Source organism: Lasioglossum baleicum, chromosome 7 (genome assembly GCF_051020765.1).
Source record: "Lasioglossum baleicum chromosome 7, iyLasBale1, whole genome shotgun sequence".
Lineage (NCBI taxonomy): Eukaryota > Metazoa > Arthropoda > Insecta > Hymenoptera > Halictidae > Lasioglossum > Lasioglossum baleicum.
This window is the reverse complement of record NC_134935.1, coordinates 2,622,686-2,637,014: the sequence shown is the minus strand read 5'-3', so window position 1 is coordinate 2,637,014 and position 14,329 is coordinate 2,622,686. Positions and strand designations below refer to the sequence as shown.

Sequence of the window (14,329 nt, the reverse complement as noted above, 5' to 3'; positions counted from 1 at the left end):
AACTTGACGCGCGCATCTGGAACAATTATAAACAATTTAATTTTATTTGCCTACCTTAACGTTATCAAAATCCTTTCTTCAGGGCTTACACATTCTTGCATATTTGTATCCTGTCTTGCTATACTTGGCCCTTGGCTTTGGCCTTGGCCCTCTACTTTTACTTGGTAAAATGCTTGAAATTTAGCATCGTCTTCTGCTAATTTTCTTGCAGCCACAAATATTCTGCAGTTAATATTATTGCGAATGTAAGGGTGCACCCAGAATTTTCTTGTTATTCTTGTAGCAGCTAAACAACGATGAGGAAAAAAGACGGCGTTCTTTCCTCATCATCGAGTCAGCCGTGGCCCGAACATCACCTCCGGGCAACGAACCGACTCCTAAAAAACATCGACACAAACAAGGAGAAACAGATCGCGTCCTTCTCCTTGTCACCAAGTCAGCTGTTTCCCAAACACGAACACAGCCTAGGCCCGCGAAGACAAAGGTCCCCCGTCTCTCCCCGCGACACCGCGAGCGAGTATATGTATAATATCACGCAACTGTCATCGCGACACAGATTATCGAGTAAACACTTCGTAGAGTCAAAGATTGTATAACAGTGCAGTACGATCTCTTACGATTTGTATAACGGATTTTATATAGTGACCTAATAAAGAACAATAGTCCATATACCGTCTCCGATCATTTCCACATTCTCCTTCTCCGGCGAATATAATTATAAAAAATCACATTCTCCTCGTCGCTCGACATCTTTGTTTGCTTTTCGTAAATGACATGAAGTTTGCTCTACGCTTCGTGTATAAACGATTGCGGCATCGTACGCTAACCATAATGACGACTGCCGCGTGTACCTACGCGTCTCTGACGCGACGCATCGTGGACAGAGGGCCTAAAGGTTGGCGCACACTAGACCGCACCGCGGCGACACGCCGGGCCGCCTGTCCGCCTCCGCCGTTTTGACTTTCTTCTATGTAGTTCATATGTGTAGGATCGGGTTTGGAATGAGTTGGCCTCCAGCAATAGGTGGGTAACAACGCGTATTTATTTTAACGATATTTTGGAAGATGAAAAGGTTACAAGGTGGTGTTTACGCTCGCGACGATCGGACACGACTGGACACAACTGAGATTTCTGACGTTCATCTTTCGCTCTTTATTCATTTGTTCGCGCGTCGCTTTGCGTTTTTCATCTATTCGCGCGCCCCGAAACAACGCTCACCGTCGCTTGCTTTAACGGAAATTACAATTTACAATATCGCTTGCGCGGTGCTTCCTTCATATACGGGGTGTCCCACGCAACTGGAACAGTCTGTACCTCCTAAACGGTCGGGAATAGAGGAAAATGTTATAAGAAAAAGTTGAATGACATTAGACGGTGCATACTACGTAACTAATTTTATGCACTTTTGTGCATCTGTGCATGAGAAAAATGCAACTGCACTTTTAAAAAAAATGGAAACCTACATTTTTGACTGCACCAATCGATGCAGTTTGTTGTGCTCTACATAAAAGTACTAACATACGTATGCCCTAAACTTATTCGTTAGGAAGTTATCGAAGCTAAAAGTTCTCTGATTTATAATGGAACGTAACGTAGGTACTCCGGATCACTTGCCGAGGCCGAAATAATTCAGTGAACTTTTAGAATCGATAACTTCTTAACGAATAAGTTTAGGGCAGAAGTATGTGGTACTTTTATGTAGAGCACAACAAACTGCGTCGATTGGTGCAGTCAAAAATGTAGGTTTCCATTTTAAAAAAAGTGCAGTTGCATTTTTCTGATGCACCGATGCAAAAAAGTGCATAAAATTAGTTGCGTAGTATGCACCGTCTGATGCCATTCAACTTTTTCTTATAACATTTTCCTCTATTACCGACCGTTTAGGAGATACAGCCTGTTCCAGTTGCGTGGGAGACCCTGTATAGTTCTATGTTTTACATAGGGGTGTCCCACATCAGGCATGAGCAAATTGTTGCTCGATCGGAGGCATTTTCAAGGGATACCCCCACTTCTCCCGGCGGCGCGTCTCGCTCCCCATGGCGGCCGTAGTGCCGTATCTCTTGAAAATGACTCCGATCGAGCAAAAATTTATCCATGCGCGATGTAAAACATAGAACTATGAACTACATAGAAGAAAGTCACAACAGCGGAGGCGGTCTAGTGTGCGCCAATCTTAACTCGTCTGACCTCAACCCGTTCGACTTCTTTTTGTTTCCGCGAATGAAGAGGGACACGAAAGGACGCCGATTTGACAATGTATCATACATGGAAGAGGTGAAGAAAAAAAAACGAGGAAGACGCTGCGCTGGCAGCCATCAACAACAGATGAGCTTGAAAGATGTTTTCAGCAATGGAATCACAGATTGAACAAATAATTTTTTAATTGTAATTGGGGAGTACTTTGAAGGTGATAAGGTTCTTTTTATAAAAGAAATGAAATACATAGCTTTAAAAAATGAATTTCAGTTTCTTTTGGGTACCCCCTCATTAGGGTGTCCTTTAAAAGACGAAGGTGCGATAAAATGTTAGGACGCCCTCTAATTTTATTCCTTTTCATGTTCTAAGTAAGTGTGTAAAATATTAGCCTAATCGGATTATTCTAAACCCTGCCTCAAGTGGCTCAAAGTTAGGATATTCTGTAAAATTTAGAAGTATTTAGTATTTTTGTCGTTTTGAGTGAAAAACTGCTTACAATAGATAAGTTTCACAATAACAGAATATAATCACACAATTTATTTATATAATACAATTTTTAAACAGAAAAAAGGTTGGTTGAAAATGATTTTTTGGTCAATGTTTTCATGGGCATAGCTCTCCGTGTATGCTGACTGACCAAGAGGAGGTTCTGAAAGTTTTCTTCGTTTTTTACTTCGCCTAAATATTGTCCCGTAAGCTCACAGCTCTTTCAGCGGCATCATTTGTAACTGGAAACTTCCGGAAAAAATCTCGGGCTTCCTGAAAGACCTTACAGTCACTCCAGTCCACTGGGTTTAAATTTAAAAAGCCATAAGACAAGTCAAATCTCCGGAAAGTTTCTAGGGACTTAGGCGAAATAAAGTCGCTGATGCCTTTACGTAGGAAATGAACTACGGCTTCTTGATTTAGGGACAAACCTTTGTACCCAATAGAGAGGGAGCTATGACCATCAGCCATTTCAAAACGTAGGACTGCAGCCATTTTGCGTGTATGTTCCAGAGGAACAGCATCATCTAGTAGGGCCACCACGGACCACTCAGGTGTCAGATACCATAGATGGCCACAAAACTTTTTCACGGCTACGTCCGAAATTTTTTTATTGACACTCGCATAGTCATAAAGTTGTTTCAAAAATTGAAGGTCATGGTACGGAGCCTCAATGCCGTTGGGTGCGGTGAACCACGCTCTCACATATACCGTTGACACAAATAAACAAAATTGACGTAGTGGTGTCTCCTCATGGCGTGTTAATGTTTTAAAGAATCCAGCGCCCGAGACATGAAGCGGGCATCTTGAAGGCAACCACAAGTCGCAAACTTAACTGCTCTTGGGGGTGTTCCACCCAAATAAATGCAAACAAGCTCGAGCAGTTCTCGATAATCATCGCGATAGTGACGCTTCTTCTTCTTCTTATATTTAGGCGAAGTAAAAAACGATGAAAACTTTCAGAACCTTCTCTTGGTCAGTCAGCATACACGGAGAGCTATGCCCATGAAAACATTGACCAAAAAATCATTTTCAACCAACCTTTTTTCTGTTTAAAAATTGTATTATATAAATAAATTGTGTGATTATATTCTGTTATTGTGAAACTTATCTATTGTAAGCAGTTTTTCACTCAAAACGACAAAAATACTAAATATTTTTAAATTTTACAGAATATCCTAACTTTGAGCCTCTTGAGGCAGGGTTTAGAATAATCCGAGTAGGCTAATATTTTACACACTTACTTAGAACATGAAAAGGAATAAAATTAGAGGGCTCCCTAACATTTGATCGCACCTTCGTCGTTTAAGGGACACCCTACCCCTCGTATTACCATTAACCTACTAAAATTATTAAGGGGGCCGGCGCGGCCGTGCAAGAGTGTGTGGGCACACGCACACATCGCTAAATTCGCATATACGTATATGCAATTACAAGGTTTACGACTTTTCGAAATTACGCTTCAGCATTGCAAGGAGTAGTTCAGAATTGGTCAATTATGATTCCTAAAAGTCAGATACAGGTCGGTACGGTGCCCAAAATGCATATTTTTACGTTATAGAGGAATAATTTGTAATATTCGGCGGAGACAAATAACAATACGGCCTGTCACAAACGACAATACAGCACCTCGAGGTTCCGAAATTTTGCACCAGTAGCATGACAATCTGATTCCGAAATTTGACGGCTGGACGTTACAAATGTTCCAATAGAATATGGCTGATAATGCAGGTCGTACGTTATACCGTTATACCGTTATTAGAATAATTTATAATATTCGGCAGATATTGCCTGTCCAACACCACTGGTATTGGCCTGTCACGGGGCAACCGAAGTAAGCAAGACGTCAGAAGAATATTACAAATTATTCCTCTATAACGTAAAAATATGCATTTTGGGCACCGTACCGACCTGTATCTGACTTTTAGGAATCATAATTGACCAATTCTGAACTACTCCTTGCAATGCTGAAGCGTAATTTCGAAAAGTCGTAAACCTTGTAATTGCATATACGTATATGCGAATTTAGCGATGTGTGCGTGTGCCCACACACTCTTGCACGGCCGCGCCGGCCCCCTTAACACCACCGTAGCGGTACAAAATGTGTCGGATATACATTGTTTTATAAAAATTACAAGACTGTGACCTTATTGTACACGGTGTTTCACGCAACTGTTTCAGGTCATAACTCCGTTATTAATGCATTTACAAAACAATATCAAAGAAGAAAGATAAATGGTTCGGAGAACGCTACACTCATAGGCCCTTCGATTTCTTTTTAAGTGCAACTGTGCATGTGCAATTAACAATTGCATCGTTTCTTTAAATAGAAAGGCATATTTTTGGTTGCACTAATTGTTAGAGATTTTTCCTGTATATATTATATATGTTAACTCTCACATTGTACATTATTTGGCTTAATAAAATGACTCCGTCATAGCGATCTGTTCGGCGCGTCGTCGTCCCCGCACCATCCCACTGTTCCCGCGAGCTCCTCAGGTGGATCAGTGGATCGAGCAGCTCGGGCCTCGCGGGTGCGGCAGGGGGAGCGGACGCGGTGGATCGACGCGCCCAGCTGATCGCTTAGTTTCGCTATTCGACTTGATAACACGACATTCGTTTCGCTTTGATTTCTTTTCGTTCATTTGTGTAAACGTCTCGCACGATCTGTCAATCGACTCGCGCTCAACCCAGTTGATTAATATTAGAGTCCCGGTATCGATCCGATTTCCCGAATCGACCTAGATTCTAAAACACTAATCGATTTCTCTGTTCGTTCTACGTACAAAATTATTAGGGTACCATGGCAAAAAAATTATTAGTTCTCGAGATATCTTCAAAACCTGTCTTTATTGAAGAAGATGCTCATTAGTTTTCGGGATAAACATCCGAAAGCGACGACCCTCCGATTTTTTTTTATACCCTGGACTCTTACGTACTTTGACGTGCTGATTACGAATATGATAGTGAAAATTGGCGCAAATTTTATTGTAATGGCGGAAACCATTAAAAAACCATAAAAATCATAGCTTTTTCCATTTATTTCCGTAAATAATGGTAATTTTGAAAAATACTTCAAATAAAAGTTGCAGGTCTCATTAAAATACACATTTTATGTCGTATTGATTTTTGTCATAAAGACAGTAGGTTTTGAGAAAAACGATATTAAATGTTCAAAGCTTCATATAATTCATATGACCTGGATTTTGGTCTGCGTGCTCTCTGCCCCCACCGCCACCTAATCCTAACTAATTCTAATCGCATAATCTTTGCATTCTATATAGCCGTCATACAGAATTTGAACTAAATAGTAATGAATAAATCATGCGATCATTGAAATCGAGGGTAGCTCCGTATAAGTTACCTATCATTTTTCCCAGAAAGTGTTATCTTTATGACAAAAATCACTACAACATAAAATATGTATTTTGATGAGGTCTACAACCTTTATCTGAAGTATTTTTCAACATTCCCATTATTTACGGAAGTAAATAAAAAAACTATGATTTTTATGGTTTTTTCAAGGTTTCCGCTATGAAAATAAAATTTGCGCCAATTTTCACTATCATATTCGTAATCAGCACGTCAAAATACGTAACAGAATCCAGAGTATAAAAAAAATCGGAGGTGACAGAGTTAATTTGACCCTCGCCAAGTTATTTTGGGTCATAACAGCCAAAATAATAGGTTTACGTAAAAAATGTGTATAACCTTTTTGTAGAGCTTTTTATGAGCTTCATTTTTTGTTTGAAACTTTTTTCTCTAAAATCAATATTTTCGAAAATATTTAGTATGACCTGCCAAAACTTTGAAGGGGGCTGGGGGGCAAACGAGGCTTTGCCGCCTAAAATCCTTTTAGAGACTTTCTTCTCCAATCAAGGATAAGCTTTGGCAAAAATTTCAGCAAAATCAGAGGGTTGTCGCTTTCGGAAGTACACCCAGTTTTCGTACTCAACTTACGCTACGTAAATTGCTACTGAATGACGAAATGCTTACACGTACAAACCAGTTTCTGTTATAACAACAATGTCGAAACGTTGTTTACGTTTACTACATTGTCGTGAAGCGTCTCAGCATCTTCTTCAATAAATGCAGGTTTTGAAAATATCTCGAGAACTAATCATTTTTTCGCCATGGTACACTCATAATTTTTTAAAAAATATGTATTTCTATTTCTATTTAAAGAAATGATGCAATTGTTAATTGCACATGCACAGTTACACCTTAAAAAAATCTAAAGCGGCCCCTACACGTTCAATAATATTGTCAATGTAGATTGACAATAATGTTGAAGCTCCCGTCAATACGTTTCAATATAATCTCGTCAATCTAGCTATCAATGCGGCGACTGCGCATTGTGACGAATTTGTTACGACGCGACGTGACGTGGCGATTTTCAAATTAGAAGTTAACTTTTTAAAATGGTTAACAATACAGACGTGGCGTTACTTTTAACTTTGGCAGTCTGTGGAATAAAAAAATAAAAAAAAAGGAGTAGACGCTGGTCTAAAGAGTGGTATAAACTACGATCACTTTATACTCATGAAAATTTATTAAATTTTATCAGAGTTACAGAGCCAAACGATTACAGAAACTTCCTCCGCATGGATGAAGCGTCGTTTAATTATTTATTAGAGCTAATTAGGCACAAAATTGAAATAATAATAATCAGTGCGCTAGCCATTTTGTCTTACATGATGCGATATGGTGCAAGATTTCTCGCGTATGCGCAGCGTTTTTTTTTTCTTTATATATATTTAGTAAATTAGATTAAATGTGGGGTACCTTGAGCACCCCGCAGAATTTTAAAAAAGTAGTATGATTTGATTTTGCAAAATGAATGTATAAAATGTGTATTTCTGTATGTTTTGTAACTCGTAGGACATGTCCTGGAGTCTTTCTGTCCGGAACAGATCGTTTCGGTACATTCCTGCCAATATAATTGCCTCAGGGTTCTGCTACCTGCTGCTACCTCATCATAGTAATATAGATACGCCTGCACATGTGCGAAAAATTTTGAACCATATCGCATCATTTTCTAGTGACATTGACGAAATATTGACAATAAACCTCCTAAATGTCAATGCACGCATCAATATGGCTCCCGTCAATGCGCTTCAATCAAAATTTCTATCAATATGCTTCAATATATTGATCAATGCGTTTGAACCCCTTCTAAACGGTCAATATGCCGTTTCAATGCGCCTCGAGAATATTATTGACGGGCGTATTGACAATATTATTGAACGTGTAGGGGCCGCTTAAGGGCCTACGAATGTAGCGTTCTGCGAACCATTTATCTTTCTCCTTTGATATGTTTTCGTAAATGCATTAATAACGGAGTTATGGCCTGAAACAATTGCGTGAAACACCCTGTGTGTATAGAGTCCTCACAATTTTTAAATACATGTTTGAATAAAGAATTTTCTTGAATAATTCCTATTAACGAACTTACTTGCCAACCCAATATAATGCTAAAAAGAGAAAGAAACTCTTAAATGACTCTTGTATCTCACAATAGATGCATAAAGCTTTTATTTTACATAAAAATCCACGATCTGGTTGTCACGCCCTCATCTCTTCCCTCAATCTTTCCAGTCTGTTCTACCTCGAGTCATTGGCGATCAAAGTTTCACACTTCATGGACAAACAAAATTTTCGATGGAGCCTTTCAAAATAAAAGTTCTGAAGTTTTTGTACTGGAAATTGCGCGGCTAACTTTAATACAGTTGAATTGTGAAAACGAAGCTGCACACAAGAAACTACGCTATAACAATGAATGACGACTCCGATCTTGGCTCCGTCGATTCCTATGAACGGCCCACCTCATATTATCTGGTGAAAATAGGTTTCTCTTTAAATACATTGCAATCAGCAAAGATTGAGATGTGTTTCACCTTATAACCTGATTTATCAAGACATAAACGTTACATCCTGAATGTGGCTTCTCAACCCGTAATCACAGACATGTGTCGACTAACGCTGTGTGAACTTTCACTCTGCCTGTAATTTTTCATAATTAAATTCTCGTAGGAGGTTTAACGCGGAAATAGTTCTATTTATGCATTCCTAATTTCACGCCTGTGATTATCGGTTAATCATCTGACTCTCTCTCTCTCTCTTCATTTCAAAGAATATTGTTCTTGACTGAGATGTGTAATAATTTAATTTATTAATTAATCTATTGATTATTAATAAAGTAGTAAAATTTACCCGAACAGAGTCCGGTGGCGCCGCACTACACTGCCTCGGTGCGGGATTTGCGGCAAGATGTTCACAAAATGATACAGCATGGAGGTGAATTCTTCTTCATCTCCAATTAAAAAAAGCGTTTTTTTAGATGACAGTATGTAAAAATACTAGGTGTACCGAAAATCGTGATACGACCGGACGAGAAGTGATTCTATATGCAAAAATAAGTCGAAAGAGAGGAATAACATTTTTTCGTTTAATGCTTCGTTTTTGAGAAAATCGAGTTTGAAGATCCGTCGGCCTTGCGTGCTTCAGGATTAGTATGTACTAGAGTTGGGAAAAATATGTATTTAGATGCGAATAATAGATACGAAATTTTTAATTCGTTACTCGAAGCTTTAGATAGAAAAGCATCTTGTATCCGACGTTTAATTAGATACTTTTGTATCCGAAGCAGAAGGATCCGAAGCTACGGATACATTTGTAACTAGTATCTGTATCTAATTAAAAGATCCTGTCGGATCCTTTCAGATCCTTTTGGCCAGCTCGAGGCTCGAATGAACACGTACCGAGGACCCAGGCCCGAGGGTCGAGCCCTGAGCAGGCTTGCCATATTCCGCGCGTGCCAGGCCCCTTACCGCTGCACCCCTCGCCACGCTACTACGCTGAGCCCGCCCCACTCTTCCCACTAACACTGACGCGTATCGCTAACTTAGCTTGCTCCACGCGGTACGCGTCAGTGTTAGTGGGAAGAGTGGGGCGGGCTCAGCGTAGTAGCGTGGCGAGGGGTGCAGCGGTAAGGGGCCTGGCACGCGCGGAATATGGCAAGCCTGGCCCTAAGGCCCGAGCCCAGAACACAATAGTAATGCCATAAGCCCGGGTAACCCGACGGCCAGCCAGGTATATCGGTGTGAAACCGCTAAAAATGCAGTTGCTGGTCCGGGGCGTTCCTCCGGAACTAAACTCGATAGAATTCGAACAGATTTTCACGATTTATTGCCGAAAATCGTGAAAATCTGTAATTTTTACCATCTTTAAACGTTTGTAGCTGATTGCAACGTCGACCAATTTTGACGAAATTTTCAGAATATGTTTCATTGACATAGATCCACAAAACGTATTTTTTAAATTTTCAATATAAGCCCACATAAAAGAGTTAAACATTCAACTTTTGGTATTTTTTCAACAATTCCGATTAATTGCAATTTTTGAAGAAATTTCTTTTCACATCCTTTAGTAAACTAATTGCTCTAGCATCCCAAAAAAGTTCAAATCGTATAATACAATATTTAAAAAGTTATCGTCTTCTTTAGAGCGGTCTTAAACTTTTGTCCGCTACTGTACGTATCTTTTAGTTGAGTCCGGATTTAGATACTTTTATATTTAAATACTGCCCATCGCTGGTATGTACAGTAAAGTCCCAATCTAAGCGCGATTGAGGTGACCGTTCTAAGTCAGTCCGTCTACCCCTTCCACTGGAAGCAAACTTGAGAGGGGCCAAGAAGCTCAAGCTGTCTCGGTTGCCGAGCAGAGTAAACATGACGCGTAATCCGATACCGGGTCGGATATATCGATGTGAACCACTACTAATCCAATTACAAAACTTCTTCATTTTTCATTATTTATTAATGGTACTTTGACCAACATATTCGTGGCATTTTTCTAATGAAAATGATACCACATATGATATAATTCCGATGATATTTACTTGTGTAATGAACGATGAAAGTTCCGAACGCAAGGAAGAACATCGTACGTTATGGTAATATCTTCTAAATTGTTGACCGCATCGAAAAATACATTGAACAAAACCTGTAGATCTGGACAGGCAACGTCTTTTATGTCCTATTACTTTCTTTCGTAGAACAAACGGTTTTCGAAAAAATTGAGAAAGATGTCGGACCAAAACTTGAAAACTAAAGTCTGTTTTCATTATCTTTTATCAATAAACATTAAGGAAAAATCTGTATTTTTTTTAACGTGGGGAACTTACTTTTTTTAATTATATATTATTTTGCAGGAAATTCCGTATATTTCTTTTATTTAAAGATAAAAAGATGTTCTGGTCCTCTTTATCAAGGGTAAAAGTCTTTTAAAGAAAACTACGTTTCGAAAAACCGTCTAAAATGAACCGTTAAATAAATATGAGCGAATCCGTAGAACGTTGTCCGTGCGAGGCAACCAATACGCCGCAGAGAGGGGTAAACCGATGAATTTTGTGTAAAAATCCAAAAACTCGATAGAAATGAGACAGAGGGATGATTTTTTTTAAAATTAAAGCTGAAATATTGCAGAATATGGCAAAACCCCAGGTTCAAAAAATACCTCAAAAACCATACCCAGGTTTAGCATGAAACAGAACCTATACCCATATTGAACATGTTACAAGTGGGTATACAGGGTGTCCCAAACTAAGTGTAAGTCCCGGAAATGGGAGGTTCCTGAGACCATTCTAAGAGACATTTTCCTTTGCACCAATGTCAACTGCGGCTTTGTTTAGGAGTTATTACCAAAAAAAGAACACAGACCAATCAGAGCGCGCCCTGGGCCGCCGCGCCGCGCCTAGCCGGCAAGCGAGTGTCGGTGGTACGCCGTGACATCGCAACGAACAAGAGTTTCTCGATTATGTGAATGCTCTCCGATTTCAATGAGCTTTGGATATGTGGTCAAGATCATTATTCTGAACAACATTTCTCTTTAGACTTTTTGGCGATCGGCTTTAGTTTACGAGATTATCGCGAGAAACTTTACTTGTAAATCCATGGGATCGATGTACTACTAGCTTCTATCCGATTTCAATGAGCTTTAGATATGTGGTCAAGACCATTATTCTGAACAACATTGGCTTTAGTTTACGAGGTTATCGTAAAAAAAGAGAAGAAGCAGAAACTGATTGTATTAAAAACTCACGTATTCAGCCGTAAATCCATTTGCTGCTTCGAAATGTATGTCTTGAAATTTCTCCACACTCACAATCACTGTTCACATTTGTCAACACATAGTTATGCACTAATAATAATTGCCATATCCCTTGTACTGCTGCACAAATCACAACAATCAGGTAATGCAATCACTAGACCGCGGATTTCATGCATTTGTAGCAAACATGAGTAGGTGCATTTTAATACAGTAGAGAGATTAAAATAATTTCAAAACACCATAGTGTTATTTTCAACTTCTTAAAACGATCACAGTGAGAATCAAATATCTGTCTGGCTCCTGTCCCTTGTAATAGCGGCAGCCAACATTAATTTTGCATAAAGATCCGCAGTCTAGTGATTAGTTTAAATATCACTATCAAAAACACAGCTAATAGCAACCGTTAGCTTTGAATTGACAAGTCTTTGGAGATGTTCTCTCTACCGCGGCTCGAACGACACTGATTTTCCGCAAGATTTTTCTAAAGAATTTAGGAAGGGCATTTAGAGTGTCGAAATTCGAAATGCACGCTGTAGCACGTTTACGAAAGCGAAGAGACGGTTAGACGAAAAACAGAACGCGAGAAGGACCGCTGTAAGATTTACGGCAAACACATGTTTAGTTTTTCCTGCAGATTGGTACGCAGAGTCGATGGGTAACCGCGCGTTCGAAAACGTCATCCGTCCTTTTACCCAGCAAGGGGTAAAAATGTCAGGTCAGCGTACCATCCCTATTGTCCTATACCTTCCTTAAGAAACTTTCTAAAAGAAGGACAGACGACGTTTTCGAACGGTTACCCATCGACTCTGCGTACCAATCTGCAGGAAAAACTAAACATGTGATTGCCATAAATCTTTAAGCGGTCCTTCTCGTATCCTATTTTTCGTCTTCGCTGTCGTAAACGTGCTACAGCGTGCATTTCGAATTTCGACACTCTAAATGCCCTTCCTAAATTCTTTAGAAAAATCTTACGGAAAATCAGTGTCGTTCGAGCTGCGGTAGAGAGAACATCTCCAAAGACTTGTCAATTCACAGCTAACGGTTGCTATTAGCTGTGTTTTTGATAGTGATATTTAAACTAATCACTAGACTGCGGATCTTTATGCAAAATTAATGTTGGCTGCCGCTATTACAAGGGACAGGAGCCAGACGGATATTTGATTCTTACTGTGATCGTTTTAAGAAGTTGAAAATAATACATTGGTGTTTTGAAATTATTTTAATCTCTCTACTGTATTAAAATGCACCTGCTCATGTTTGCTACAAATGCATGAAATCCGCGGTCCAGTGATTGCATTACATGGATTACCTGATTGTTGTGATTTATGCAGCAGTACAAGAGATATGGTAATTATTATTAGTGCATAACTATGTGTTGACAAATGTGAACAGTGATTGTGAGTGTGGAGAAATTTCAAGACACACATTTGGAAGTAGCAAATGGATTTACGGTTGAATAAGTGAGTTTTTAATACAATCAGTTTCTGCTTCTTCTCTTTTTTTACGATTATCTCGTAAACTAAAGCCAACCGCCAAATAGTCTAAAGAGAAATGTTGTTCAGAATAATGGTCTTGACCACATATCCAAAGCTCATTGAAATCGGATAGAAGCTAGTAGTACATCGATCCCATGGATTTACAAGTAAAGTTTCTCGCGATAATCTCGTAAACTAAAGCCGATCGCCAAAAAGTCTAAAGAGAAATGTTGTTCAGAATAATGATCTTGACCACATATCCAAAGCTCATTGAAATCGGAGAGCATTCACATAATCGAGAAACTCTTGTTCGTTGCGATGTCACGGCGTACCACCGACACTCGCTTGCCGGCTCGGCGCGGCGCGGCGGCCCAGGGCGCGCTCTGATTGGTCCGTGTTTTTCGTTAATAACTCCTAAACAAAGCCGCAGTTGACATTGGTGCAAAGGAAAATGTCTCTTAGAATGGTCTCAGGAACATCCCATTTCCGGGACTTACACTTAGTTTGGGACACCCTGTATGTTCTGTTCGATGCTAAACTTGGGTGCGCTCTGTCTCTGTCTATTTCTGAATGTAGAAACACTAGCCGGCAGGTTGTTCTACAATTTTCGGTACACGTTGTATGTAGTAGTTAAATTTGATTGAATAATTTTGTTTTGGGGATACCATGTACAAATATTTTTGCAATGAACAATAACTGATCCGATTCGATCGGGAAAATGAAGATGAGCTCGACGAGAAGCGAAGGTTACGAGCGATAGAGTTGAAATTGGAGCACCATACGAAAATATTCGCTTCTATGTGTCCGGATGAAATTCTGGACCATTACGACAACTATCGAACTAGAATGTACTATACCACTTTGATGCTTGGCGACATATCAGGTATCAGACGCGATATCGACATTACTACACGTTTAAAAGAGAGACCAGGAGTAATCTTTTCCTTGCGTCACCACAAAGTTTCGCCTTTCTCCTATAAATTTTCACCCTCTTCCTTTGCTATATTCCTTTGCTACTCCTTGCAGTAGATTTTGACTAGAAGATGTGAGAAGTCCACATT

At 39.5% G+C, this 14,329-nt stretch overlaps 1 protein-coding gene across 1 annotated transcript in view; it reads left to right on the top strand.

The window, feature by feature from the left end:
• Window positions 1–831: 831 nt before the first annotated feature.
• Window positions 832–14,329, top strand: part of LOC143210489 (adenylate cyclase type 10) — a 46,508-nt gene continuing 33,010 nt past the window's right edge. The window contains exons 1-2 of the mRNA XM_076427380.1: window positions 832–895; window positions 13,993–14,151. Of these exons, the coding sequence (XP_076283495.1) occupies window positions 832–895; window positions 13,993–14,151 (223 nt within the window). The remainder of the gene's footprint in view (window positions 896–13,992; window positions 14,152–14,329) is intronic.